The sequence below is a fragment of the Myripristis murdjan genome, chromosome 22, assembly GCF_902150065.1.
Source record: "Myripristis murdjan chromosome 22, fMyrMur1.1, whole genome shotgun sequence".
In the NCBI taxonomy this organism is placed as follows: Eukaryota; Metazoa; Chordata; class Actinopteri; order Holocentriformes; family Holocentridae; genus Myripristis; species Myripristis murdjan.
Genome location: NC_044001.1, coordinates 19956207 through 19980567, shown reverse-complemented (window position 1 = coordinate 19980567; position 24361 = coordinate 19956207). Strand labels below are relative to the sequence as shown.

General features: G+C 42.5%; 3 protein-coding genes across 8 annotated transcripts; all 3 read left to right on the top strand.

The window, feature by feature from the left end:
- The first annotated feature begins 916 nt into the window (after positions 1 to 916).
- Positions 917 to 8152, top strand: LOC115354201 (KH domain-containing, RNA-binding, signal transduction-associated protein 1-like). 2 transcript variants are annotated; one of them, XM_030044456.1, is made up of 11 exons: positions 917 to 1311; positions 1727 to 1854; positions 3777 to 3893; positions 4014 to 4160; positions 4267 to 4394; positions 4601 to 4865; positions 5006 to 5082; positions 5178 to 5239; positions 5475 to 5538; positions 7490 to 7548; positions 7793 to 8152. In XM_030044456.1, the coding sequence occupies exons 1-11, from the start codon at positions 1149 to 1151 to the stop codon at positions 7804 to 7806; spliced, it is 1224 nt and encodes a 407-aa protein (XP_029900316.1). In that variant the 5' UTR covers positions 917 to 1148; the 3' UTR covers positions 7807 to 8152. The 2 variants fall into 2 exon arrangements, 1 of the variants encoding a protein (XP_029900316.1); XR_003927766.1 differs by having other exon boundaries at positions 919 to 1311; positions 5475 to 5650; positions 7793 to 7872.
- A 1294-nt stretch (positions 8153 to 9446) lies between these two features.
- tmem39b (transmembrane protein 39B) lies at positions 9447 to 15186 on the top strand. Its single transcript, XM_030045213.1, has 9 exons — positions 9447 to 9633; positions 10316 to 10517; positions 11318 to 11537; positions 11848 to 11931; positions 12321 to 12475; positions 13087 to 13420; positions 13851 to 14038; positions 14275 to 14395; positions 14703 to 15186. Exons 2-9 carry the CDS (start codon positions 10387 to 10389, stop codon positions 14934 to 14936), a joined length of 1467 nt encoding a protein of 488 aa, XP_029901073.1. The 5' UTR covers positions 9447 to 9633; positions 10316 to 10386; the 3' UTR covers positions 14937 to 15186.
- A 632-nt stretch (positions 15187 to 15818) lies between these two features.
- On the top strand, positions 15819 to 24075 carry ccdc28b (coiled-coil domain containing 28B). 5 transcript variants are annotated; one of them, XM_030044999.1, is made up of 7 exons: positions 16663 to 17019; positions 18753 to 18859; positions 19201 to 19526; positions 19714 to 19883; positions 20456 to 20610; positions 22279 to 22301; positions 22443 to 24075. In XM_030044999.1, exons 3-7 carry the CDS (start codon positions 19291 to 19293, stop codon positions 22495 to 22497), a joined length of 639 nt encoding a protein of 212 aa, XP_029900859.1. In that variant the 5' UTR covers positions 16663 to 17019; positions 18753 to 18859; positions 19201 to 19290; the 3' UTR covers positions 22498 to 24075. The 5 variants fall into 5 exon arrangements, with proteins under 5 accessions (XP_029900862.1, XP_029900863.1, XP_029900859.1 ...); XM_030045002.1 differs by lacking the exons at positions 16663 to 17019; positions 18753 to 18859 and adding an exon at positions 15819 to 15971; XM_030045003.1 differs by lacking the exons at positions 22279 to 22301; positions 22443 to 24075 and adding an exon at positions 21345 to 22237 and having other exon boundaries at positions 16662 to 17019.
- The last annotated feature ends 286 nt before the right edge of the window (positions 24076 to 24361 follow it).

The window sequence follows — 24361 nt, the reverse complement described above, 5'->3', positions numbered from 1 at the left end:
TTAAAATAATAATAAAAAAAATCTAACTGCTGACACAGCCAAGCATATAAATTCGCCACACAGTGCACTTCAATAAAAAAGCGAATTATGTTGTAGGTCTAGTGTTTAGCCACTAGGAGGCAGTACACCACCGTTACCTCTACTGTACCTCTACTGTTATATTCTTTCAGGGGGCTGTAGACAACTGCTGCCTCTTTGTGGCACAGAAAACTATTTTTTGTTGACGGTACATAAAGATAAAAATTAAGATGTAAAGATCATGTGAGATATAAAATTACATTCATTTCGGAATTGATCTGAATAGTGGAGAAGTCTTTTTATCAGTCAGCAGGTGACTGTGTGACTCAGATTATTCATCATTTGTTTGTCAGATCCCACCAACTGTATAAAAACTTGTGGAAATCCATCTTAAATATGCCCTAGTAGATCTGTACGCCACATAAGCACAAAGGCAGACGTGGACCAGAATGATTTATAACATTTCTCTTTGTACTTTTTCTTAATTAAAGTAGAAACTGCAGACAGTATTTATTGCTACGATGCCATGACACGCTCTCATCCTGATGCCTACGCACAGAACACCTTATTTTAACTTCAGGCCTTAAGAGGCTGACCGTAGTGGACCGATCATTTGGACAGCCCACCAAGTAGCTGAATTTTGGGGGGGGGTCTAACAAGTATTTTACTCTGGACGGAATAAAAAAAAAAAAAAAAAAGCATATCATGCATATATCATCAGGTCCTCTGCCACGTGAGGGCTGCACTTGCAACTCAACGCAACAAGCCGTCACTATAAAAAAATTATGTAAAAACTGATTATGATGAATAACAAATAAACTTATTATCAATGTGCATGATTGGTGCCCGAGATTCCGACCTGCCCTGACGTCACCACGCACTCCTTTGACGCTCCACGCGCCGCCGGAAGCCATTAGCCACAAGTGGAAGCTGGTTGGCTACTCTCTCACAAGCAGCTGCGCCATCCTTCCTTTGTCCATTGACGAAAAGATACCGGACGATTTTTCCAGCCGTGTCGCTTACTCCACTCGCGGCGAATACTCTGCCGTCCCAGTTAGCCGCGTTTCTTTTTGTTGGTTTTGAGAGGGAGCGTGCTAACCAACGCAGCTAGCGAGCCTAGCCACACGAGCATGAGCCTTACGAATGCCAAGAACAAGTCTGAGTCCGCCTTAGAGTCAAGCCCAGCGCAGAAGAAAAGCAAAATGGAAGACAGCAAGTACCTCCCGGAGCTCCTGGCAGAAAAAGACAGCTTGGATTCGTCGTTCACGCACGCAATGAAGCTCATTTCAGCAGGTAAAAGGCAGTTTTTCACCGATAGAGGAGGGGCTAACGCGGGCTAGCTAACGGGGCGTACCGCGTGGGGCCTAGCACAGGGTTCTCGTGCCCCGGCGCTACAGGCCCCAAAGCCTGACACGGGCGAGCTAACGGTCGCCCCGCGTGAGGCCTAACGTGCTCGCGCAAGCCTGAACCATGGTGAAGGAGACACTCAGCACGTGTGGATTTCCGCGAAAATGTGTTTTACCGATTTGCGTTACTGAACGTGCATCTATGCATCTCTTGTTTTCCTTTATTTTTAAAGCGCCTATTGTGTTTGTGATACCCCTCCTCCTTGATACGACTTAAAAAGAAGTCATGCTTCCATAGCTGTTGCTTTTTTTTTCTCACTTGGATGAATGTGTGTCTGACCTGCCGTCTCTCCTGCCTGCAGAGATCGAGAGGATCCAGAAAGGTGAGACTAAGAAAGAGACCGACAAAGAGACGTACCTGGACCTGTTCGCCACCAGGAACCTCAAACTCAAAGAGCGGGTGCTCATTCCCACCAAGCAGTACCCAAGGGTGAGTGTGTGCTAGGGCTGCACAGCATGGACAGATACTTCGATTGGGATACAGTATAGGTTCACTCTTGATTGAAATATCTTTGATCAGAACAGACCAATCACTGCCTGAGGGATAGCCCTAACCCTAGATGTGACACCATCCATATTGTTGCTTTTTGAGAGATTAATCGCGTATGTTCAAGTCTTAATAAAGATGTATTGTTCAGCTGTAGGCTGTGTCTCCACTGTCTTAAAGACCCAACCAAACATGCTTGGACCACAGCTGAATGTTTTGAAATCTTACGTGACTATGAATGGAATGGCAAAACTCGCCTTGTGCGATTAGTTCAGTGGTTCTCATGAGGAAGTAAATGTCGAATCAAGTTGTGCAAGATGCATATCAAGCCCAGTTGTATATCCCTGTTCGTAGACACCGCACATCGTAACACACCACAGCTAGCCCCAGCTGACTGCACAGCACTGATGGACTCATGACATTTCACACAGCTTGGTGCAGCTCAAATATAGAATAGGCAAATTTAGCACGATAAAACCCCCTCCCTCTTTTACTGAGGCGTCCTTTCTTCCTCTGCTGCTCCTGTGTTTGTCAAGTCATGCGTTCAGCGTCCTACTAAGCTTTTTTTCTGCATGAATAAGTGTGCAGTGGCGTTAATATAGTTGACCAGGAATAGAATGACTGTCGCAGCCACTCTCGAGTCGAGAAATGGATGACTCCAGTTTAATTTTTTTGTTTTGGGACAGGCTGTGGTTCAGCTCGTGGCATCTGTACCTGTATTCAAGATGCAAAATTAACTTTATGGCTCATCTGCCAATGGCAGGTAGAGAGTAAGAATTTACCAGCCAAAAATGTGCATCTACAAAACTGCACCATGTATTATTTATTTATTTATTTATTTACTTCTGATTTTCATATTTTGACCAGGATCGCTGGGCTGTTGCATCGTTCAGACAACATGTCTTGCAAGAATGCCGACCTGCATTATTTTTCTCTTTGCCTTTCTTTTCTTTTTAGAGGCTTAACACCAGGAATGTGCTGCCACATCTCTAACAACAGTTAATGCATAGAGATGTACGATATCGGAGTTTTTGCTGATATCTGATATTTTTTTCCAACTCTTTCGGCCGATACCAATACAGATACATGCACATTTTTTTCCACCAAATTCTAGGGAACATCAAGTCTCTCCTGCAGTGGAATGAACCTCTTATTATACCTGCTCTCACTGTGAAGGCCCAAAGGCAGATGCAGACATAAAATACAATGATTTTCAAAATACACACATTCCACTGGCACAAAATATTTTTATATAACATTTTCTTTCAAACAAAACAATGTAAGATTCATCCTGCTCACAGAAGATTGGATGGTGCTCTCCCTGAGAAAAACCTAACAACAGCCACAGCCAAGGCTGTTTCACATATTGGCATGTCGCATTGGCAGAAATCTTCATTTTGGGCCAGTACCAATATTTCATTTCTAAAGCAAATATCAACTGATACTGATGTCTTGCTGATATCATTATGCATACTTATTAATGCATTTTTTTTCTTACTGTAAAAACATAGACAGACATGGTATAGAATGCTCCAAATAGCAGTAAACAGCTTTGATTTGACTGGCTGATGTCCCTATAGGTTAGATGGACAACAAGGGTCACATTATTCTCAGGTGGTACACGTTAAAAAGATGTAAGAAGAGAGGTAGACCTGGTCCTACACTGACTCCAATGTATTTTCCCACCAAACCCAAAATTTACCAGCATTACCAGCAACTTTGGCCTTTGGTACTTTGGTACCAAAGTATCAAAGTTACACATGATACCATGTGTAACTTTAGTATCATACCCCTCTTTTCAGTAGCAAAATGACAGGGCTACAGCAGTTAAGGGAATTTTTTTTTGTATTATATTTTGTCCACAGGTCAACTTTGTTGGTAAGATTCTGGGACCTCAAGGCAACACAATCAAGAGACTCCAAGAGGAGACTGGCGCCAAGATCTCGGTTCTTGGAAAAGGTTCCATGAGGGACAAGAACAAGGTAAGAGTGGAATAAAGCTTCGTTGGCTGAGGTGTTTGAAATGAGCATATGTTATTGTGTGCTGCTGCTAAGCAGGACATCATGTGTTGTAAGTTTCCATTTGCATGTGATGTTCCTCAGGAGGAGGAGCTGAGGAAAGGCGGAGAGGCTAAATATGCTCACCTGGCTATGGAGCTGCATGTGTTCATCGAAGTGACTGCACCCATACCAGAGGCCTACTTGCGCATGGCTCACGCCATGGAGGAGGTCAAGAAGTTCCTTATCCCTGTATGTATCCAGAACGGTCTCTTTATCTCTTACACACACAGTCTTTGCAGCATTTCCAATATCTCTCACAGTGAATTCCGCAATTAAGTCCATGTCTGGTTTGTAGGAGCCTGGTGAGCAGGAGCAGTTCATGGATCCTCACTTCCTGAATGGTGCCCAGGATGGTTCAGGCAGGGGGCGGGGTGGCCCTCCAGGCAGGGGTAGAGGTGGACCACACAATGCTGGGGGACCTAGGTAAGCCATGGATGTTCTATGTTAATGAGAGATGAATATGGAATAGCTAACATAAACATTTTGTGAATATTTTTCTGCTGCTCGGTTGCATTGAAATGCAAAGATTCGCACATGAATCCCAAGAATATATTCTGTGATGTATTGTATTGAGCTGATGGTTTGCTTTGAGGTGGATCACTTATTGAAACGTGGTTAATGTTCCACAGGGGGCGTGGAATGCCACGTGGGGCCCCTCGCGGAGCACCCCGTGGTGGAGCTCCACGGGGAGGAATGGGCAGGGGCGGTGCACCTAGAGGAGCTCCATCTGGCAGGGGTGGACTTCCTTCTGCGCCTTCCAGAGGTGGTGCAGCTCCTCGCTCTAGGCCCCCTACAGCAGGAGCACCAAGGATGCTCCCTGCACAGGCCTTGTCCCATCAGCAGCTTGCTCCCCCTCCTTCATCACAAGCCAAACCTGACGGCTATGAGGAATATGTGAGTTTCTTACCTTTAGCTTTCATAATTTGTCTCCTTATGATGACAGTAATTGTTTTTGGCATTTGTTGTACTGATTACTTTCATTATGATTTTTCTGAACTCTACACCGTTTAATGCCCCCTGCTTTCCCCTTCTAGCCTCCTTATGAAGACTCCTACTCAGAGCCTGCCTATGAGGGATATGATAGTTACTACAGTCAACAACCTGCACCCGCGTAAGTCAACATTGAGTTTATTTAGTGACGGGTTTTGCCGGTTTCTTATGTCTGCATCTAAATTTGATGGGATACACTTGACATTCTCTCCTCAGGGATACTGAGTACTATGATTACGGCCACGGAGAACCACAGGAGCCGTCATATGAACCTTACAGTAAGATTGCATCTACTTTTTTTCATTAATCTTTGTTTCTCCCATGCACAACATTTAGTTTTTTCTGTCACATAGTTCAGGCCTTGCCCCATAACCATATAACACATCAGTCATCACTGAGTACTCCTCAGCATAGCACATTTAATCCGGTCATTACGCCTCTCCTGTCAACACACACAATGTGTCTAGAAGTTGACACATTTTCTTTTCTTTTTTTTTCATTGTGTCCTTACAGATCAAGATGACTGGGATAGTGCATGGTCCGGCACGGGGTCTGGAGGGAAAGCCCCCCCATCAAGGCAGGCGAAGGGATCATATAGAGAGCATCCATATGGAAGATACTGAATGGCCTCTGGTAGAGAGTTGCTGCGGCAACTGTCTCCGATTGTAACTCACTTAACTTTTCGAAAAGTAAATTCCTCCTCATTTGTCCCTTTTTTTTAAAAAAAAATGTCTGTTTTATGTTGACTTTTTTATCAGCTTGAACAAGATTTTTGTTTGGATGTATTATAGAGTGCCAGAGAAATACGTGAACGCAGAAAGTTTCATTGTTTCCATTTATTGTTTGTTTTCAGTTGCGTAGTTGACAGTAAAGCTCCTAGTTACTTAAACCTATCAGTAAAAAGTGGTATTTAGTAATATATGTTGATGGTTACCATTTCAGTTAGTTGTTCTTAACAAGATGTAACTGTGGCGATTTAACTTTATCACTTAGGCTGCATTTCAAATGTCCTTCATGACTGGACAAAAATCAGTAATGCCTCAATGTAAATTCACTAACTAGAATAGATCTAGTTGCAAATTCAAATACAGCTCTGAGCCGTTTTGATTAAAAACAAAAAACAAGAGAGGTGTTATCATTTTTGTTTATACTATTCAAATCAACCCGTGTGAATTTAGGTAATCTCTTAAAATCTCATTCAAATCCATTTAATTTGACTATTAGATAAATGCATCTAGTTTTGCCATTCTTGGAACTGGTATACTGTCGTGTATTATTACTTGCTAAATGATCACTGATGAGCCACTATTTGTTGTGCAGTTTGAAGGATAACAATCCTTAGTCTGTAACGAAAGCTGCAGCCAACTCAATATTTTGTACATAACCTTAGGACAACTGTATATGCTTAAAGCCGTGCCGTCTCCAAAATGCCTATTGCTTTGTGTTCTCTTGGCTAAATAGGATACTAAATATATCCCAAAATGTTTTGCTGCAGTGCGTTGTATCAATAAAGTTACTAGTTTCTTTTTAATCAATCTAAATATGGTATTTTTCCTTTGTTGTACCAGAGGAATGCCCTCAGTTTGTGAAAGTGGTCCTCGGTGGTTCCAAACAATACTGAATAAGTTATTCACCTGTTTGTATACACGACATCAGCCGGATTTAAAAAAAAAAAAAAAAAAAAATAGAAAATGTTTTTATCTCCTTACCATGAGCCCATCCTCTTCGTCTCTGTATTCAAAACTTATCCAAATGACACCTGTAATGGCATCTCAAAAATAAAGCTATCATTCTTTGAGGTAATGTATTGCCAAATACATGTTTGACATTTGAGAATGATATAGTGTTTGAACGTGTATTATGTCATCAACCTTAGTTAGTATATCTCTTCAAGTTCCCCAAAGAGCCATGTACCTTCAGCCATTTGAAATAACTGAATTTCAACAGTATTTCAAATCAAGCTTGCAGGGATCTTACTTGACTTTGATGCAAAGTCATGCTGGCTGGTTTTTATAAAAGAAAAAAATCGCAGAGGAGAGGATTCTAAAAGCCTAAAGATCGCCACAAGAAGGTAAAACTAACCCCAACACTCATTTGTTAGATTCTTTGTTTTGTTTTCTGTACAAAATACCAAGTAATGCAAGTCATCCAAAACATGTTACCCAAAACATTTAAGTACATTCAAGTACAAAATCGGCTATGAGTAGTAGTTTTTCCGAGCAAAATTAGCCATACAAAACAATCAGAAATGGTTGTAATGCAACTCATGCTCAAATAAAAACGATAATGCTCCATTCATATCACTCACAAATACTGTTAATCAGTTCCCATCTTGATTTTTATAGAATGCTGAAAATTCTCAGTTGCACTGAAAGCGTAAAAACATTTACATTGATCGACCAAAACCCTTCAGCTTGAGTTGCATGATACTTTTCGTAGTATAATGTTAATCTTGCATGAGTGTGTTGTCCATTGTGCATGTAGTCACTTGTATGTCCAAGATCTCATGGTTTTTTTTCTCTTCCTAGGTTGTCAGAACTGTCTAGTTGCAGATGTGACATTGAACGCCAGTTTGCAAGTCCTCATGGTCAGTTGAGAAATAATGGCAGTAGTTAATTTATCCTTTTTAAATATTAATCATTGTTTCACCTACTTGTTTTTCTCCATTGGTATGGAATTTAATGTGAAAATATGGACTCAAGAACATTGTCTGCTGCTCAGGGCAGACACATTGAATGTTGTAGGCTGTATTAAATAATCACAAAAGAGTCAGGGTAGACACCCTTTCAAACACTATCATGATTATAAAATTGTATCCTCCATCTTCACAGGACCCGTCCACTGAAAAGGCACTGGAGGCAGTGAAGGCAGTGTCTTGGAGTGTCTCTAAGACTTACAGCTGCCGGATATCCCACCAGTTCTTATCACTGAAGAAAACTCTGGAAACCATGTAGACTGAACTTGTTCCACCGCTAATTACCATCGGTCCGCTTTGTGGAGATCCTGTCATTTTGGTAGTGAAAGTACAAAAGTGTTTTTAAAGATGGTGTACTGTGCTTCAGTATGGTACTCAGAACTGAAGGAGCTATCTCCTTTGTGAAATGTATGTTACCTGTTTTTATAGTAGGCTTTTATATTTTTGAAGATTTTCCCTCATGAAATTGGAAAATAAAATTTTGATATTCAAAATATTTGTAGTTACACATTATTTAAGAGCCAGTTGTGAACATTTGTAGGTTTGTGTAAGATTGCCCTTTCATTTATGTGACCTGATGCAGAACATAAAACATACATAACCTGTGAGTTTATCCATTTTGGTGATATTTTGAACTGCTGGGCACTACAAGGAAAAAGGACGGGGAGAATCTTTTATTCATACCTGTCATTTGCCTTCTGTCGAGGGGAGTTTCATATTAGTCTCCTACAACAAGTGCAGACATACTTTCCTATTTCCTGTTTAGTCTGCTATACTATTTTCACTTTCAGCGTGGCCAAGTGGAGAAAATAATGAGCTTCACCAACTACCGTGGAGACAGATCATGCAAGGTTATAATTAACAGCTAAACACTACACCAGCTGTTTTCAAAAAGTAACCTGTCCTCCAGAACAAGAAACTGAGTGAAGGAGGCTGCTGTTGAGTCTAGCTACTATAAAAACCTGTCAAATCTGTTCACAATGGACCATCACTGAGAACTAATGCTGTACCTAAGAATACCTAACCCAGGCACCATGAGGAAGCTCTACCCTGTGTGTTTACCTCCACACTGACACCTAGCGGCGAGAAAAGTGCAACAGCAACTCAGTTCGTCTTCCCTCTGCTGAAGCGTTCAAAGAGCGCTGCTATTTAAAGGTCAAACTTATTAATTCTGCTGAGTTATCTGACTCATGACATGCATTTTTGCACTGTGCAAAATGAATAATGGACAAAAACAGTGGGAAGGGGCAAGACTGGAAAGGGCAGAGACACTGAATGAGGAAAAAAAAAAAGTCAGTGCATACATTCCTATTTTTTATCAGCATTTTCTGAAGTATTGTAAATATTTTTGCTGAAGACATAACGTTACAGGAAAAACCTCTGCATTTTTCTGAGAGGGATTTGTGCCATCACGGGTTTGTTCTGTTTTATTTCTTGCTGAGGAGTCATTAAGTTGAAAGTAAGTTAGTTATAAGTATAGTACTATGATCTATGGTTATCACAAGTGTACTATCAGTGTGACGGAAATACCGGCCTGTAATAAACTCACTTTATGGTTGTGCAGGCACATGACAGCGGAGACATGAATCCAGGGTGGTATTTACATTATGTTAATGTCAGATGTTTAATCGAAACTCAAAACATTTGACCACGAGCCTGTTTTTGTTTTAGTTTTTTTCTCTCATGGATGACCTTTTTCCTTTACCTCGCCTCGGGTCCGAAATTTCGGGTTGAACTTCGCTTCTGTTTGAATTTCAGCGGATTGTCCCTTTAAATGTCTCCGCCCACACGTCGCTAAACATATCCGCGCCCCTCATCCAGCAACGGCAGCTAGTTTCACATCAACAATGAGTATCCTCGTTTGTCACAATGAAAAACACGCCGTCGCAAGAAAACAAATGAAAATGCACCGCGTTTGAGCCGCTGGTTTTTGCGCCCCGCAGCCGTGCCTGATACAGACCAGCCCCGCTGCCGTCGGTAAGCTGCATTTTCTCGGGCTTGTCTTGTCTAGCCTCTCCGGTCGGGCTGGGAGCTACAGCTAACTAGCTACGGCGACTCATAGCTAGCACAGGCCTCAATCTTTTGTATTTTGTCGAGCATGCATTTTCCTGTCTTGGCGGAAAGATTTGGGTCGGTGGCTCATGTGGGGTACACGTTGTTTTCGCCCGCAGCCTCCTGCTTTAAGTATTTACACCGCACAACACAGATATTTGATCTGGCAAGTGAGTAAACGATGCTACTCGCAAGCTAACTAGTAATGTCAGCTTCCGCAAAACTTATCACATATTTAAGGGAGCGATACAGACTCTGCAAACTTGTTTAGCCGCGGCTAGTAAAGGTTTATGAGGCAGGATGGGGTGAGGGCCAGCTGGACTATTTGCCCATGCACATATTTTGATTTGCCGCAGAGTCACCATCATTGCAACATAGGTGCTTGTTTGGGGTTAATGCACCACTGTTTGTTTTTATTATCAATCTTTTGCCGCGCCCTAATCCAATTATTGACCAAGATATCATTTCATTTGCAAACTGAAGCTCGGTGTCAGTCTGATTTATATAGATCACAGATTGATTTGAAGTGTTTTTCAATCAGCACCATCACACAGTGCAAGATCAGCTGGCCCACTTAACAGTGTCTGACCTTTCTTGGTGTAAACAGATACAAGAACAGGGAATCACAACACAAGACGCACGGAGAGTGTGACAGAGTGAGCTGTGCTTGTGTATGCGATGGCTGGTGGGAGAAGAGGGGCGAACCGGACTACTTACTGCAGATCCCCGCTCAGCAGTGAGCCCGGCTCGGTCAGCAACGGCAACCACTCCACCAGCTCCCCGGTCACAGGGGTGCGATCTCGGACAAGGTAAGAGCACTGGCCCCCCACACTGTGGAGGAGTTACAAAATGTACAATCATTGCATGGGGGTCAGCAATGAACTGTGACTGTAGTATGTAATGGGTTGGTGTAATTTGATCCCTCCTTTGATTGAATTATATATAGCCTTCAGTTTGCTGCCTTATTTGATAATTTGAAGTGTTTTTCCACATGGAAGACAGTAACTATAATGGGTTGCAAGGGTGCACAGTGATGCACAAGTATTCACGGTTAGCTGTCCCCCCCTTTACCCATCCCCAGGTGAGCATTCAGTGCAGGACTGATTCCACCAAGATGCACCTGATAGCCTGGGTTCTGCACACTATTTAACTGTTTACTTAACTATTTCACTATGCAATAAGTTATACCTGCAGGACATGACACTTAAACACTGCAATGTCCCTGTGTGAATATATGGTGTATCTGGGTATACCTTTTACATTTGCTTAATTTCTTATGTCTGTATTTCTTGTTGTAATATTTTAGTATTTTATGCATAATGCACACACTTTTTACAGCTACTATTTAGAATTAATGCACATTTATACATAATCCACATCCTTTTTTTAAACAAATTTCTAATGCTCATTATATTTGCAATATTACTTATAATTATGTTTATAATATATTCTTCACTTGAGAATTTGAGCAGCTGCGATTGATCCAATTTCCCCTCAGGGATCAATAAAGTATTTCTGATTCTGATTCTATAGACCTCCATATGAATAATAAAAGGTACAGAGGTACATGAATTTCGGTGCTGTGGTTGACAGTTTGTCGTGTGTGCAGGAATGGCTCGGGAACGTGCATCTCCAGCCCGCCGCTCGCAGCCCAGACGGTGGTTCCTCTGAAGCACTGTAAGATCCCAGAGCTGTCGGTGGACCGCAACGTGCTGTTCGAGCTCCATCTGTTCTTCAGCCACCTCATTGCCCTCTTTGTCCACTATGTCAACATCTACAAGACGGTGTGGTGGTACCCCCCCTCCCACCCCCCTTCACACACATCGCTGGTGAGCGCTCGGTGGTCCGCTGGTCTAGCAGTGATGCTATCTGTGTGGTTATCAGGGTTTGTTTATGTTGACCTTTGTGAGGGTAGCTAATGATTTTTGCCTACAGATGTGCTGTCTTATACTTACTGGTGTGCAGAGGTGTTGAAGATTAATTTATATATATCTTGTTGTAAATAGAATTGTAGATTTTTGTGTATGTGTTTCTTGATGTTGGCAAAACAACTGAAGACGGTATATGATAGTGCTGGTAATTTGTTTTTGGGACAGGAGTGCACTGGTGTTTTAAGCATTTTATGTTTTTCTTTTACAGAACTTTCACCTTATTGATTATAATATGCTGGTGTTCACAATCATCATACTAGCACGAAGGTTAATTGCAGCAATTGTTAAAGAGGTAAGAGGTGGTTTTCTGATTTTTCTCTTTAAGCATTAAGTATTTCTTAGCCTGGCCAGTGTTTCCCCAACACCAATTAAGCAGCAGTGTCTACAACACATTTGAATAAAAATGAGGGCAATAAAATTTTGTTTTATTGCAAGATGCAACACTCAAAACTTCTGTTTCCAAAGCTTCTGGAGAAAACCTATGCTCTTTGATTTGTATGTTTTTCCACTAGTGCTGTTTTTCTTCTTTCTCTTTGTTTATATGGATGTCTTTGTTTGTTTAGATTATTTTTTTTCCGTGTGACACAGCGTTTGTTTCCATGGTGAATCAAATTGCATTGATGTAGAATTTAACTCCTGCCTCTGCTTCTCCCTTTGCCTCTTTCCCCGTCTCTCCTGCAGGCATCACAGAGTGGGAAACTCTCCTTCCCACACTCCATTTTTTTAGTGATGGCGCGGTTTGCTGTGCTGACACTGACGGGCTGGAGCTTGTGCCGCTCCCTCATATACCTCTTCAGGACCTACTCTGTCCTCAGCCTGCTCTTCCTCTGCTACCCGTAAGTCTGACGTACAGTGCCAAATAAGGACAAACATTTGGTTTATTAAACATGAATAACTTAATGTAGATGTAGATATCAAATTTCAATTATCTTCTTCTCGTTTCCTTGAAGACTTGGCAGCATATGCCATTTAGATGCTTTTATCCAAAGTGCCTTATTACATCAGGAGTATTAACATTTTTCAATGTGGGCGGCCCCACTGAGAACTGAGCTACTACCCAACAAGCATTTGGCAGATGGTAACATGTAAGAAGTGGCCACATTCAGAGCCAACCCAAATAGGCACAGTTTCCTGATATGATGGCATCATAAAAAAAAAAAAAAAAAAATCCATATCAAAATATCTCTGGAAACCATTTCAGAGAGACATCAGAAATGTACCAATTTCACAAAAATTATGTAGGTAGCTCATAACAAAGATTAGAGGTGTTAATTTTGTGGTTTTATTTACATTTGCTGTCAACATTGGTCCAGGCTACTGTGATATCATCTATTGAACATCAGAATGTTTGCTGGGTTACTCTGGCAGTGACAGGCTGTACCCATGCTGCTCCAGGTCCAAAAATTCCTAAAATCAGCTTCAAGTCTCGCCCCGTTGCGTCCCACAGATTTGGAATGTACATTCCCTTCTTTCGGCTGAGCTGTGACTTCCGGCGAGCAGGCCCGCTCTCGCCCATCGCCAGCATCGGCTCCAAGGAGGTGGGCAGCGTGGGCCGGGGCAGGGACTACCTGACCGTGCTGAAAGAGACGTGGAAGCAGCACACCAGCCAGCTGTACGGCGTTCAGGCCATGCCCACCCACGCCTGCTGCCTGTCTCCGGACCTCATCCGCAAGGAGGTGGAGTACCTGAAGATGGACTTCAACTGGAGGATGAAGGAGGTGCTGGTCAGCTCCATGCTCAGTGCCTACTATGTGGCCTTTGTACCTGTCTGGTTTGTCAAGGTGAGACTGGGCTTGATGTCTTCATGTTGTTGGTGTCTCAGCTTTATTTCAACACTTTGTATGTGTTCTTTGTTTTTCCTACATTGCGTTATCCTAGTTTTTAAGACTGAAAATGCAGCACAACAGGCATTTTACAGAGCTGTTATTTTGATGTGAAATTGCAGGGTAAACACAGGTGTTACCAATGATGTTATTAAGGCTCTGTTCACTTTTAGGTCTAACAGAGCTTGGGCCCTGGTGTTCTGCACCTTAAATAGAACAGAACCTTAATAAATGTCATTAGTAACACCGTTTTTACCCTAGTATTTCATGTCAAAATGTTGAAAAAGGTAACTCATATAAAATACATAACTTTTTTTTAACTTGTGCATTGATCAGATACATGCTTCTGGCGTTCCTAAATTCTTTCTCTGTTTCCACATCCCTGCAGAGCACACAGTATGTGGACAAGCGCTGGTCTTGTGAGCTGTTTATCCTCGTGTCGGTCAGCACCTCAGTCATCCTCATGAGGCATTTACTGCCGCCACGCTACTGTGATCTTCTCCACAAGGCTGCAGCTCACTTGGGCTGCTGGCAGAAAGTAGACCCCTCACTTTGCTCCAACGTCCTGCAGCACATGTACGTATTTAGTGCTGGCTTGCTCACAGCACGTTGGGAGCCAAGGGATGTTTATATAGGGCTCTATTTGAGATTCTCTCTTTTTTTTTTTTTTTTTTTTTTTTTACTCAGCCCACTCTGCAGGAAGTGCTGCGTGCACAAAACAAAGATAATTGCATGGTTGTCTTCACGGTCATCAGTTTTAGTTGCATACAGGCCAGTTGGAGTAAAAACCTCACCTTCCTCTTTTTGCATAGATGGACAGAAGAGTACATGTGGCCCCAGGGTGTCCTGGTCAAGCATAACAAGAACGTCTACAAGGCCATGGGCCACTACAACGTGGCCGTGCCCTCAGATGTTTCCCACTATCGCTTCTATGTGAGTATTACTGGCTGAACACACAGGTCCTACAGGAGAGAGCTAGACACAACAAATGACTCCAGAGCACTTATGGCATTGCGGCACTCTTATTTGAATGACAAAGTAGCAGACCTGATTTCATCAAAGTCTGCCTTGATTAAATCAGACATGTTCCTGTGTGCTTGGAATGAGAGCCTGTACAGGCACAGCCTCCTTTTGTAAGAAATATTTGGCATTTCCATACAAGATGCAATGATTTATAGAGAACCCTTTGTTCTGTTTTTATCACTCACAGTGCATCTGTTTTTTTTCCCCTACCCTCCAGTTCTTCTTCAACAAGCCTTTACGAATATTGAACATACTCATCATTCTGGAAGGTGCCATGATATTCTACCAGCTTTACTCGTTGATATGCTCAGAAAAGTGGCATCAGACCATATCCCTGGCTTTGATTCTCTTCAGCAACTACTACGCCTTTTTCAAGCTCCTAAGAGACAGAATCGTCCTGGGAAAGGCCTACTCATATTCAAACAGCTCATCTGACCAGAAAGTCAGCTAAAAGACATAACTTATTATCGGTCACATTCATCATGGAACAAGTGAAACATGCATGAGAGCTTTGTATTTTTTCTACAACTGCGTTTTGTGTCACCGTTGGTTTTTTTGTTCTGATCTGCCATAATAAAAAGAAACATATTTTTGTATTACTTTAAACAATTGCTTTGTTTTTTGTTTGTCTTTTTTGTTTTGTTTTTAATGCCTCGAAGATATTTATCCAGCTTTGACCACAAGGGGCCTCTCTGTCACAACACTTCAACTCAAAATGATCCCCCTCTTGTGTTTCCAAGCAAATAAGCGTATCATAATTCATGCATTTCCAATCTGCTAACAAGATCATTTCAGTGGCCTTGCATAAGAAATGTCATCCCTTTGTGCATTATATTGTGGAATTCAATGCTAACTTATGAATATAAATTGAACTACAAGGAAAGTCAGTGGTAGAGTTATATTATTCCCATTTGACCTCTAAAAAAAACGACCATTTATTGCAATAATCGAAGTTATTAATGAAATGTAAGTGAACCGTGCAGAAGGATGGAGACGCTCAGCCTCACCATGGAGCCTGTTATCTTCTCTAGGTCCCATAGAGCTGCAGTGGACATCCAACAATGTGGGGTTAGAAAAGAACCCCATGCAAATCAAGCAGGATGTGAGACTGCAAGGCGCTGTCCCCGGGTTATAGATGCATTTGGCAGCACACAGCATCCTGCTACTGCACTTGTCTGACCGGCAGCTGAGTAAACAAATGCATCGATACTTCCTCCAGCCCTGCCTCTGCCTCTGCACCGTCCCAGCTGGGTGGACTGGCCCTTTAAGAGGGATAAAGACAAGCTCCGCACAGGCAGAGCGCGTTGATGCCGCGCTTCACATTTCGTCGGGAATTTCTAGCGGTGTAGAGGAGGGAAAAAAATCAGCATCGTAGATTATCCAAATGCTCGTTTCTGCTAAATTCTCCCTAGATGTTTTAAAAATCCCAGGAGAAGAAATGTGATCCTGTGTCCGGCGGGTTTGCTCTTGGTGCATAATTGATCCGGTAAGTCTTATTTGTGCCATCCGAGCAGCGCTGTCCATTGTGTCCACACGTCATTTCAGATGCTTAATATGACCACAGTGTGTGGAGAATTCACCGTCTGCACTGTGACCTTAGATCCCGTTTCACAAGTGTGTGAAACGGGTTTTCAGCGTGTAAAGTTGGCACTGTGTTAGTGGCCATCTTTGGACGGTGAACCATTAAATCCTACTATAGCAACAGAGACTTGCGTAATATGCATAAGATAACATATGTGTATGATGTGATTTCAATTATTGTATGGCATGATGCGTTACTCTGGCCCTTAGTCTATATGTAGCAGGTGTAATGCAGTCTTTGTACTCAGTAACATCTTGATAAAATGATCCATAATAATATGTAGTAAACGCAGAGGTTTCTCCGACACAGGGGGTGAGACGGTGCTTCACCAAAAAAATCTTAATTTCTATTTGATAATAATGTATTTTAGTATGTCTGTTTATGTCAAGTGTCCCCTGCCAAGCCCATAAATAAAAGTGCTGGGGTTCAAAAACATGCCCGACAAGTTATTATTTTTGTGTGAAACAGCACCACCTTCTGGACACACAAAGAAACCTCTGAGGCAGGACGTGTCTCATTGACTCACTGGTTCAGGTCAATTAACCAGACGCTGATTGGATAATTGATGACCATGACGCGCCTTTAAATTAGGCCCACCTGCGGGTTACTGCCTCCCAATCAGCAGTCCTTTCCCTCACACGTTTCCCGGAGGCGAGTTTGCTTTTTCTAGTACAGCAACAGCACTGTAATTTATTTACATTCACTCCCTAAAGCGTTTCCCTAAAGTCAGCTGCCTAACCTTAACCTGACCTAACCCTAAACCCAACCTTAACCTTAATTGCAACCACACTCGCTAGAGTTTGAACATAGTTTCGCGAGAATTTTGCAAGAATCTAGATTTACCCTCCAGACAGGACGCTGACCTCTCACAGGAATCAGACAGTGGAGCCTCCTAGTGGCCACAGCCAAATATTGCATCTGATAGGTCTGGCTGTTCTAGTTGGACTTCACGGTAACACTTAACCCTAACCCTACTCAAAGTAATACTATTGCTATTGTTAGTTTTCATGGCGTCTGTTGTTTATTGTGTAAATATTTCTGAATTAAGCTTAAATGACTAAAATTTTGGGCAGGAGTCAGTGAACCGCCAGCTAGCAAGTTGCTGATTTTAGCTAAGCTAGCCCGGCTTTTACCTTCTTCCATAACATTTCTTTTTAAAATCGTACTGCTGTGTTAACCATCTAGCATATTGTTTCAAATCGTTACTACAGCCCATGATTCTTGTCACAGTATATTAATCTATTGATATTTTTGATTAATTATCTAATCGTTTTGTCTTAAACCTGATAAAATTCCCACTGCCCACTGATGTTAAGTTAAGTTATTAGAGCCAAAATCAATACCAGTATTTTAAAATGGCTTTGACAGTCTAACCAGCGGCCAAAAAAACAAAACAAAAATAGCATTCATTTGATAACAATATGAAAGCGAGAAAAGCGAGCAAAGCATTTGAATCCGTGTATCATTCGTTCTTTCTATTTTCAATTGCCAATCAAAAATTAAAAAATGAAAAGGTGACTGGTTATTTTGTTATTTGTTTTTTAATCTAACACCAAAATCCAAAATATGCATGGTTTTTCATAGTTTAATTTTAGGCTCGGATCAAAAATACGAAATGGAAAAACGGGAATCAGGACTGAATTTGATTTTATTATTTAATTGGTCCGGTTTACGTGGCCCAGAAGTTTGGTAATGAGCGGTAGCTCCAGCAGATCACAGCAGCCAGGTGCATTCAGTCCCACCACCCTGATCACCGCCACCATGGATAGTTATTATGTGTCGAGGACCAAAGCGTGTGACTCTAAAAGAAGAGGACATGACAACCGAAAAAATCAGCTGAGCTGAGCGGCACCGGACGCTCACCTGTCAGATCCGGCAGACCTGACCGCGTGGGCGCGGTACCGTCCGGTGCCGCGGCCGGCCCGCCTGATGCCGTCCGGTGCCGCGGCCGGCCCGCCTGATGCCGCGGTAGGAGTAGTAACATGGAAGGGCGCAAGCCAGTAATTTCGCCTAGGGCGGCAACATAGGCAGAACCGCCACTGTGCAATTTCACAGAAAAGGGCCGGGTTTCCCAGATCGGTTAAGAAGGTCTCCGGAGCTACTACCCATCATTGTTAAGAAGCTCAGCTGATTTTTTCGGTTGTCATGTCCTCTTCTTTTAGAGTCACACGCTCTGGTCCTCGAAACAACACGAAATAACTATCCATGGTGGCGGGACTGAATGCACCTGGCTGCTGTGATCTGCTGTGAGCTACCGCTCATTACCAAACTTCTGGGTCACGTAAACCGGACCAATTAAATAATAAAATCAAATTCAGTCCCGATTCCCGTTTTTCCATTTCGTATTTTTGATCCGAGCCTAAAATTGAACTATGAAAAACCAGGCATATTTTGGATTTTGGTGTTAGATTAAAAAACAAATAACAAAATAACCAGTCACTTTTTCATTTTTTAATTTTTGATTGGCAATTGAAAATAGAAAGAACGAATGATACACGGATTATTTGTGACTATATATGTATATACTGTAACTAGCAACTGTTTCTCATATTTATGAGACACATTAGCTCTCTGTTCATAAACTAATCAGTTAATCACATCATCGTTTTAGCTCTAACTTTAATGATTATGCTGAAAGTCAGTTCATTGTGGATATTTGTTCACTACTATTAATGTATATTTTAGCCACTACTGGTTAGGCCTGGATGTACACATTTGATTGGTGGGGAAGTGTGTTTAAAACAGCACTGAACACACAAGGCGCTGGCTCCCTCAAGTCTTGGCTCAATCAGGTTGGTCTAAAAATACCTCTGGTACTGTTGTCACTCCAGCTTGTTACAAAGAGGAGGCATTTTGAAATAAACCAGAAAATGCTTCATCACCCTCCACCCATCATTCACCCACCTTTTTTAATTCCACACACTCTTGATTTGAAACTTAGAATGGTCCTAAGATGATTTCAGGGTACTAAGATCTAAGGACACTGATAAAGCAATGCAAGTATCCCAAAATCCTTGTCTGCAGGGTGGAGATCCTGATATGCAACTCTAAAGTTTGACACTGTTTTTGCACACTCTCGGTCAAGGAGGGGGGGAAACTGCTGCCTTTCAACTTCCTACCTTTGTTGTTTCAGGACGTCCCGTGCACTGGCCAGGCATTGCCCCCTCGACTTGACCCGGAGAGTTTCACCTAAAAAAACTAACAAACAAACCAAAAAAAAAACATGGAAGACAAGCGTAAGAAGCGGAGCCCAAAGGTGTCTCTCCCCCAGCCCCCTCCTCCTCCCATCAACCCCCGCAAGCTCTCCGTCCTCCCTGCCAGTAAAAGTGCCACCTTCTCCCTCGGCCTGCCCCAGCCTCCCTCGCCCAAGAACAGAGGCAAGTTTAAGAGGTCCATAGGAGCTCCGGGACAGTCCAAAGAGGTGCTCACCGCTGTCGTAGCTCCACCAAAGACCACCAGGTTAGTGTGTCACCCACAGTGTCACATATACCACACTGGATAAAAATGAAAGATGATTAGGTCTAAAAGATGGGATTGTGTACACAGCATGAGAAGGTGGAAGGGTGGGCTGTGTTCACATGTTGTTGTGAGACTGGGCGAGACACTGAAGTGGGATCTTGATGTTCTCTGTTTGTGTGTCTGCCAGGCCCCACAAGGAGAAGCCCAGGGCCCCCCAGCCTGCGGGGCCCAGTAAGGTCGTGCAGTCTTCCCCCCTGCAGCACTCCTTCCTCACAGATGTCTCGGACGTGAGAGAGATGGAGGGAGGGCTGCTCAACCTCCTTGATGACTTCCACTCAGGCAAACTGCAGGCCTTCGGTAAGGCGACCTTGATTAGCCCGGCCACCCAGGGAATATTCCGTTACGGGCTGAAAATAAAGCCGGTTGAAAAGTGGCTTTGTTGCACCGAACAGAGCGAAATCGAATGAGTTATGGTTCTATTTCTGTCCATCTATCACAGTGATGTGACTTTGCTACAAGCCCCCACCCTGCTGAAATGTCCCCTAATGTAACTTCAAGGTTGGAAAAAAAAAACATTTTTTTCCATGTTGTATGGCAGCGTCACATATACATCCTGTATCTGCTGGTTGCAAAGCACATCACACTTACATATAGTTGGATATTTATAACTCAAGATGCCATTGCTACATGGCTGCAGCCTTACATCACATAGAAAACATTTGTATGTCTTGTCTTGTGCATCATTTTGTTCACATTTCCCTCTTTATTCAGCAGGATATATTAGGTATCTTTGGAGAGCTTGGCATCTCCAGTAGAATTTAAAATAAAGCTCTGTGGTTTGGAACAAAGCTCGGATTTGCAGCAGTGAGGAGTTCGCCTGTGTGAGCGGCAGAGCTGAAGAGGTTGGTTAAATTTTTGCTCTTCCCCAGGCAAGGTGTGTTCCTTCGAGCAGCTGGAGCACGTGCGGGAGATGCAGGAGAAGCTGGCGAGGCTGCACTTCAGCCTGGACAGCCACGTGGAGGAGCTTTCAGAGGACCAGAGGAAGTGCGCCTCTGACCACAACCTGGAGCGCCTGCTCTGCAATGTAAGCTCACAGCGGAGGTTTCTACACGTTTTCATGCTTTTAGCCCACAACTTGACTTTAAAGCCTCAAACCCCCAATCAACTGAAACCCAGCTAATAAAATGCTCAAGGTGGGATGGTTAACCGCTACTTAAAGGCAGGTTTTACTGCAGGTTTTACAGACTGCCAACCCTGCAGCTTCCACACCACAGCCCACCCTGAACCTTTTGGTAGTCACATAATAAAATACATTTTTATTATTTTGTTGTTCAGTGGCTCTCCTGGACAACTCCATTTTCCTCCCATGAAAGACTGAGGTAAACAGAATGAAAACCATATCTGATTGGATAAAACAGATTTTTGCAGTTGTCAAGAGGGAATACAATTGCAATACATATGTTAATCCTATGACAATACTAATACTAATCATAATAATGTATCATGGTTCAAGTATTATGATAATGTCACATCATGGGTCCTCAGGTGATTTCCACTCCTAGTGGATAACACTGACAGGCTGATATCTGATTGTTTGTTTTAAGGCTAATATAAATCCCCAATGTGAGCAAATGGCTATTTTAATCTAACTCGGGTTCCCACAAATTTGTATTCCAGTGTTCAGGAAGTTGTACAGCGTGTTCATTAGTTCTATGTGGAGGCCAGAAGAGTAGATGTTATCGTTTGTGACAGCTAGTGGGGATCCTAATAGACTAAACTAAACAGGAATGCACCTGAATGTTTATTTTGTCTCTACAGCAGGCTCAGCTTCAGTGGAAACCAGACTGTTTACCCCTTTAGAAAAACAACACTGACCAATCCCTAAATCCAGGCAGGAATAAAATCTGGAGGTCATGGAAGCGCTCTGACTTTGTAATGGGCACTCAGGGAAAAGTCATCATGTTCTGGCCTACATCTGGGCCACAGTGGCCCGCCTCTCCTCAACTTTTAATAATAGTAAATGCTGATATGCTCCAAGGGTCAGCAGACCAAAGCAATTATCACGCATCTGCAATGTTATGAGTCAAGCTCCTGACGTTTGTGGGTCGCACGCCCCTCCAACCTACTCATTTCTTGAAAACACACTCTGTTGGAGCAGGCAGGCCATAAGGTAATGTCAAAGCAGCAGAATAAAGACTAATAGTTTACATGAATCACAAACAGGTGTAAATGTTTAAATTGTCCTGTGGTGAGATACTACAGCAGTGTGTTTAATCTGATCTGTCTCAGGACATGATATGAAGCCCCAAGCTGGCTTGAGAGTGTGTGCTGTTAGCCCGAGGCTCCCGGTGAGCCTCTGCTGCGGCTGCTATGCCTTACTGAAGGGAAGCTGCTGCACTCCGTGTGAGGGCGGTGTGAAAAAACCCTTCAGCTCATTACAGATAGCGATGCCAAGAATATGAGGTAGCTGTTCTGCCACAACACAGATGGGCTGTGAAAAGATTCTCCATTGTGTGGATAAAGGAGGGAAATTAAACATTTGCTCTTGCAACAAAACAACTGGGGTTGCGGGATGATTGCAATTTGATTCAAGTTATTGATGTGACACGGGCTGTTATGTAATATGATCACATTTAATGATTTTTTTTTTCCCACTTGCACTGACACTGCCGCTCACACGTTTTCTATTTCTAGCTGTTTCTATTTCTGTCGCGCCTCCCACCCAATCATGTCTTTCATTTTGTTCCCACAGCTGGAGGAGCTCAGCACCTCAATGTATCCTTTTCTAATTGAGCGTCTGGTTATTTTTGAGACTCACCTGCCACTCCACTTTTGAATAATGTGTTCTCAGTTCTCAGTTCCTTGTGGGTTTTTTTTGTGGTTCTTGGTGTGAATCCTCAATGTTCCCGTGTTCAGACAAAAGCTTCACTTGGCCGAGAACCAGGACCTGCCCAAGACATCTGGCCCCTGACAAGTGAGGTGTGGACACCGGCGACCGCTCATCTTCTCACTACATCCAAACCCCGTCCAGGTTGCCATGACGCTGATCCAGCTGCCTTACCAACAGAGTGGAAATGTCCACAGGGGGAGGGGCCTTTATTTTTCCATTTATGTCAATAAAAAAGAAGGAAAATTGCAGTGAGGTCACGCAGGAGCAGAGTACAACATGAACTCTCTCAACCAAAAGCTTCAAGTCCTCATAGACTCATCTACTATTTGTGTTCTAATTTCCATGAATCGAAGCACATTTAATGAAAGTTAAGGGATTTTTCTGTCATCTTTCATATTATCATACCTATTTCCTGCATCATTTAAGGAAGGTATTTGTCTTTATTAGCAAAGGATAAGAAAATTGAGCCATACTGAAGCAGAAAATGGCCCTTTGTGTCGATAAAGCCACTATGGGTAGCTCAGGGCCTTTGAGGGATTTTTCACTCTTTTGCTATTATTCAAAATGGAAAAAAACTCCCTAATTTTTATATCTTTGCTAAAAGTTTAATACTGGAAAACTGACTGGATGTCACTGACTGGAGGCCGGGTGACCGACTCCTAAAACTGTGATGTATGAAGGGAGAATTTTGCATTTACAGCAAGACACAGACTGCAATGTACAAAAATGTATATTTGATGAAACTGAAATATCTACAGGATTGTGTGTAAAGTTGTCGATGACATGATGTATTGTTAATGTACAGTTCCCAGTGTACAGACTGTATGTGTTGGCACTGATTGTTTGATACAAGGAGCTGGCAGCTTTTGTCAGCGCTGTGTGAGAAATGCCTTGGCTTTATTTCTATAGCCACGTCTGAGGGGCCCAGTAGCAGTAAGCAGAATCTCATCTGAAGCACAAGCCAGCCCGACTCGCTACTGCAATGCTGTAAAACCTACTGTAACATTTAGGTCAGAGGGATTCTCTCCAGTCTGACACAGCTCGTCTCTCTCCCATGACACACACACTGTGTTCAATAGCTTATTCACAGAGGATAATGCAGCAGCAGGCATAAAAAAAATCTCTGTTCAGGACAGTTTCACCAACGGCAGCTACTCCGATCATTTTTTTTTTTCTTTTTCTTTTTCTTTTTTAAATACCAAACTTGGAGGCAACACACCTGAGTCATAACCCATAAACCTTGACACAGCATTTAAAGTGAAATTAGTGTTTTAATTGAAATATCAGAGCATGTTGCTTGATTAAGAGCAACTTATTTTGGGTCATCAGAAAACTAATATGAGCCTTTCATTCTACCGCTTAATAATCCTACCTCTTTTTTCCCTGTGGTCTTGGCCTACATAACTCTGAAGACCTGTAGCCTCACAACAACATGGTACATTTCTGATGTTGGTTGCTCTGATTTTCCATAGATCAGCTTTTGCCTCGCTGTATTTTTGCATTGTTTTACATCAAGAGATAATCCATCTCAAACTGATGTCCTTGTCTCCAGTCTGAACATCACTCCATTTGAACTGGACGGTGTGAAGACAGAGAACTTTGGCTGAAATATTTTTTATGTGTATTCATTAAGTAAATAAAATGAAATTCTGGCTTCAATTGCTGTGTTCCTTTGATTGTGTTTAACTCCTTTTTTCATCTGATGCACCCTGATCAACATGAAAATGCAGCAGTGATGATAAGATGTTTTTGCTAACAGTTATTTTAGTCAAAAGATTGTAAACACTATACCAGGGTAGTCCAGGGATGATGTGACCACTTACTCAACAAAAACGACATCTCTAGGTTTCTTGAAGAAGGCTATGGTGAAGTATAAATATGTTCACACCTCCCATTAGTCACGACCAGATCAACATTAAGATTGTCATAGCTGACATCACTGTCT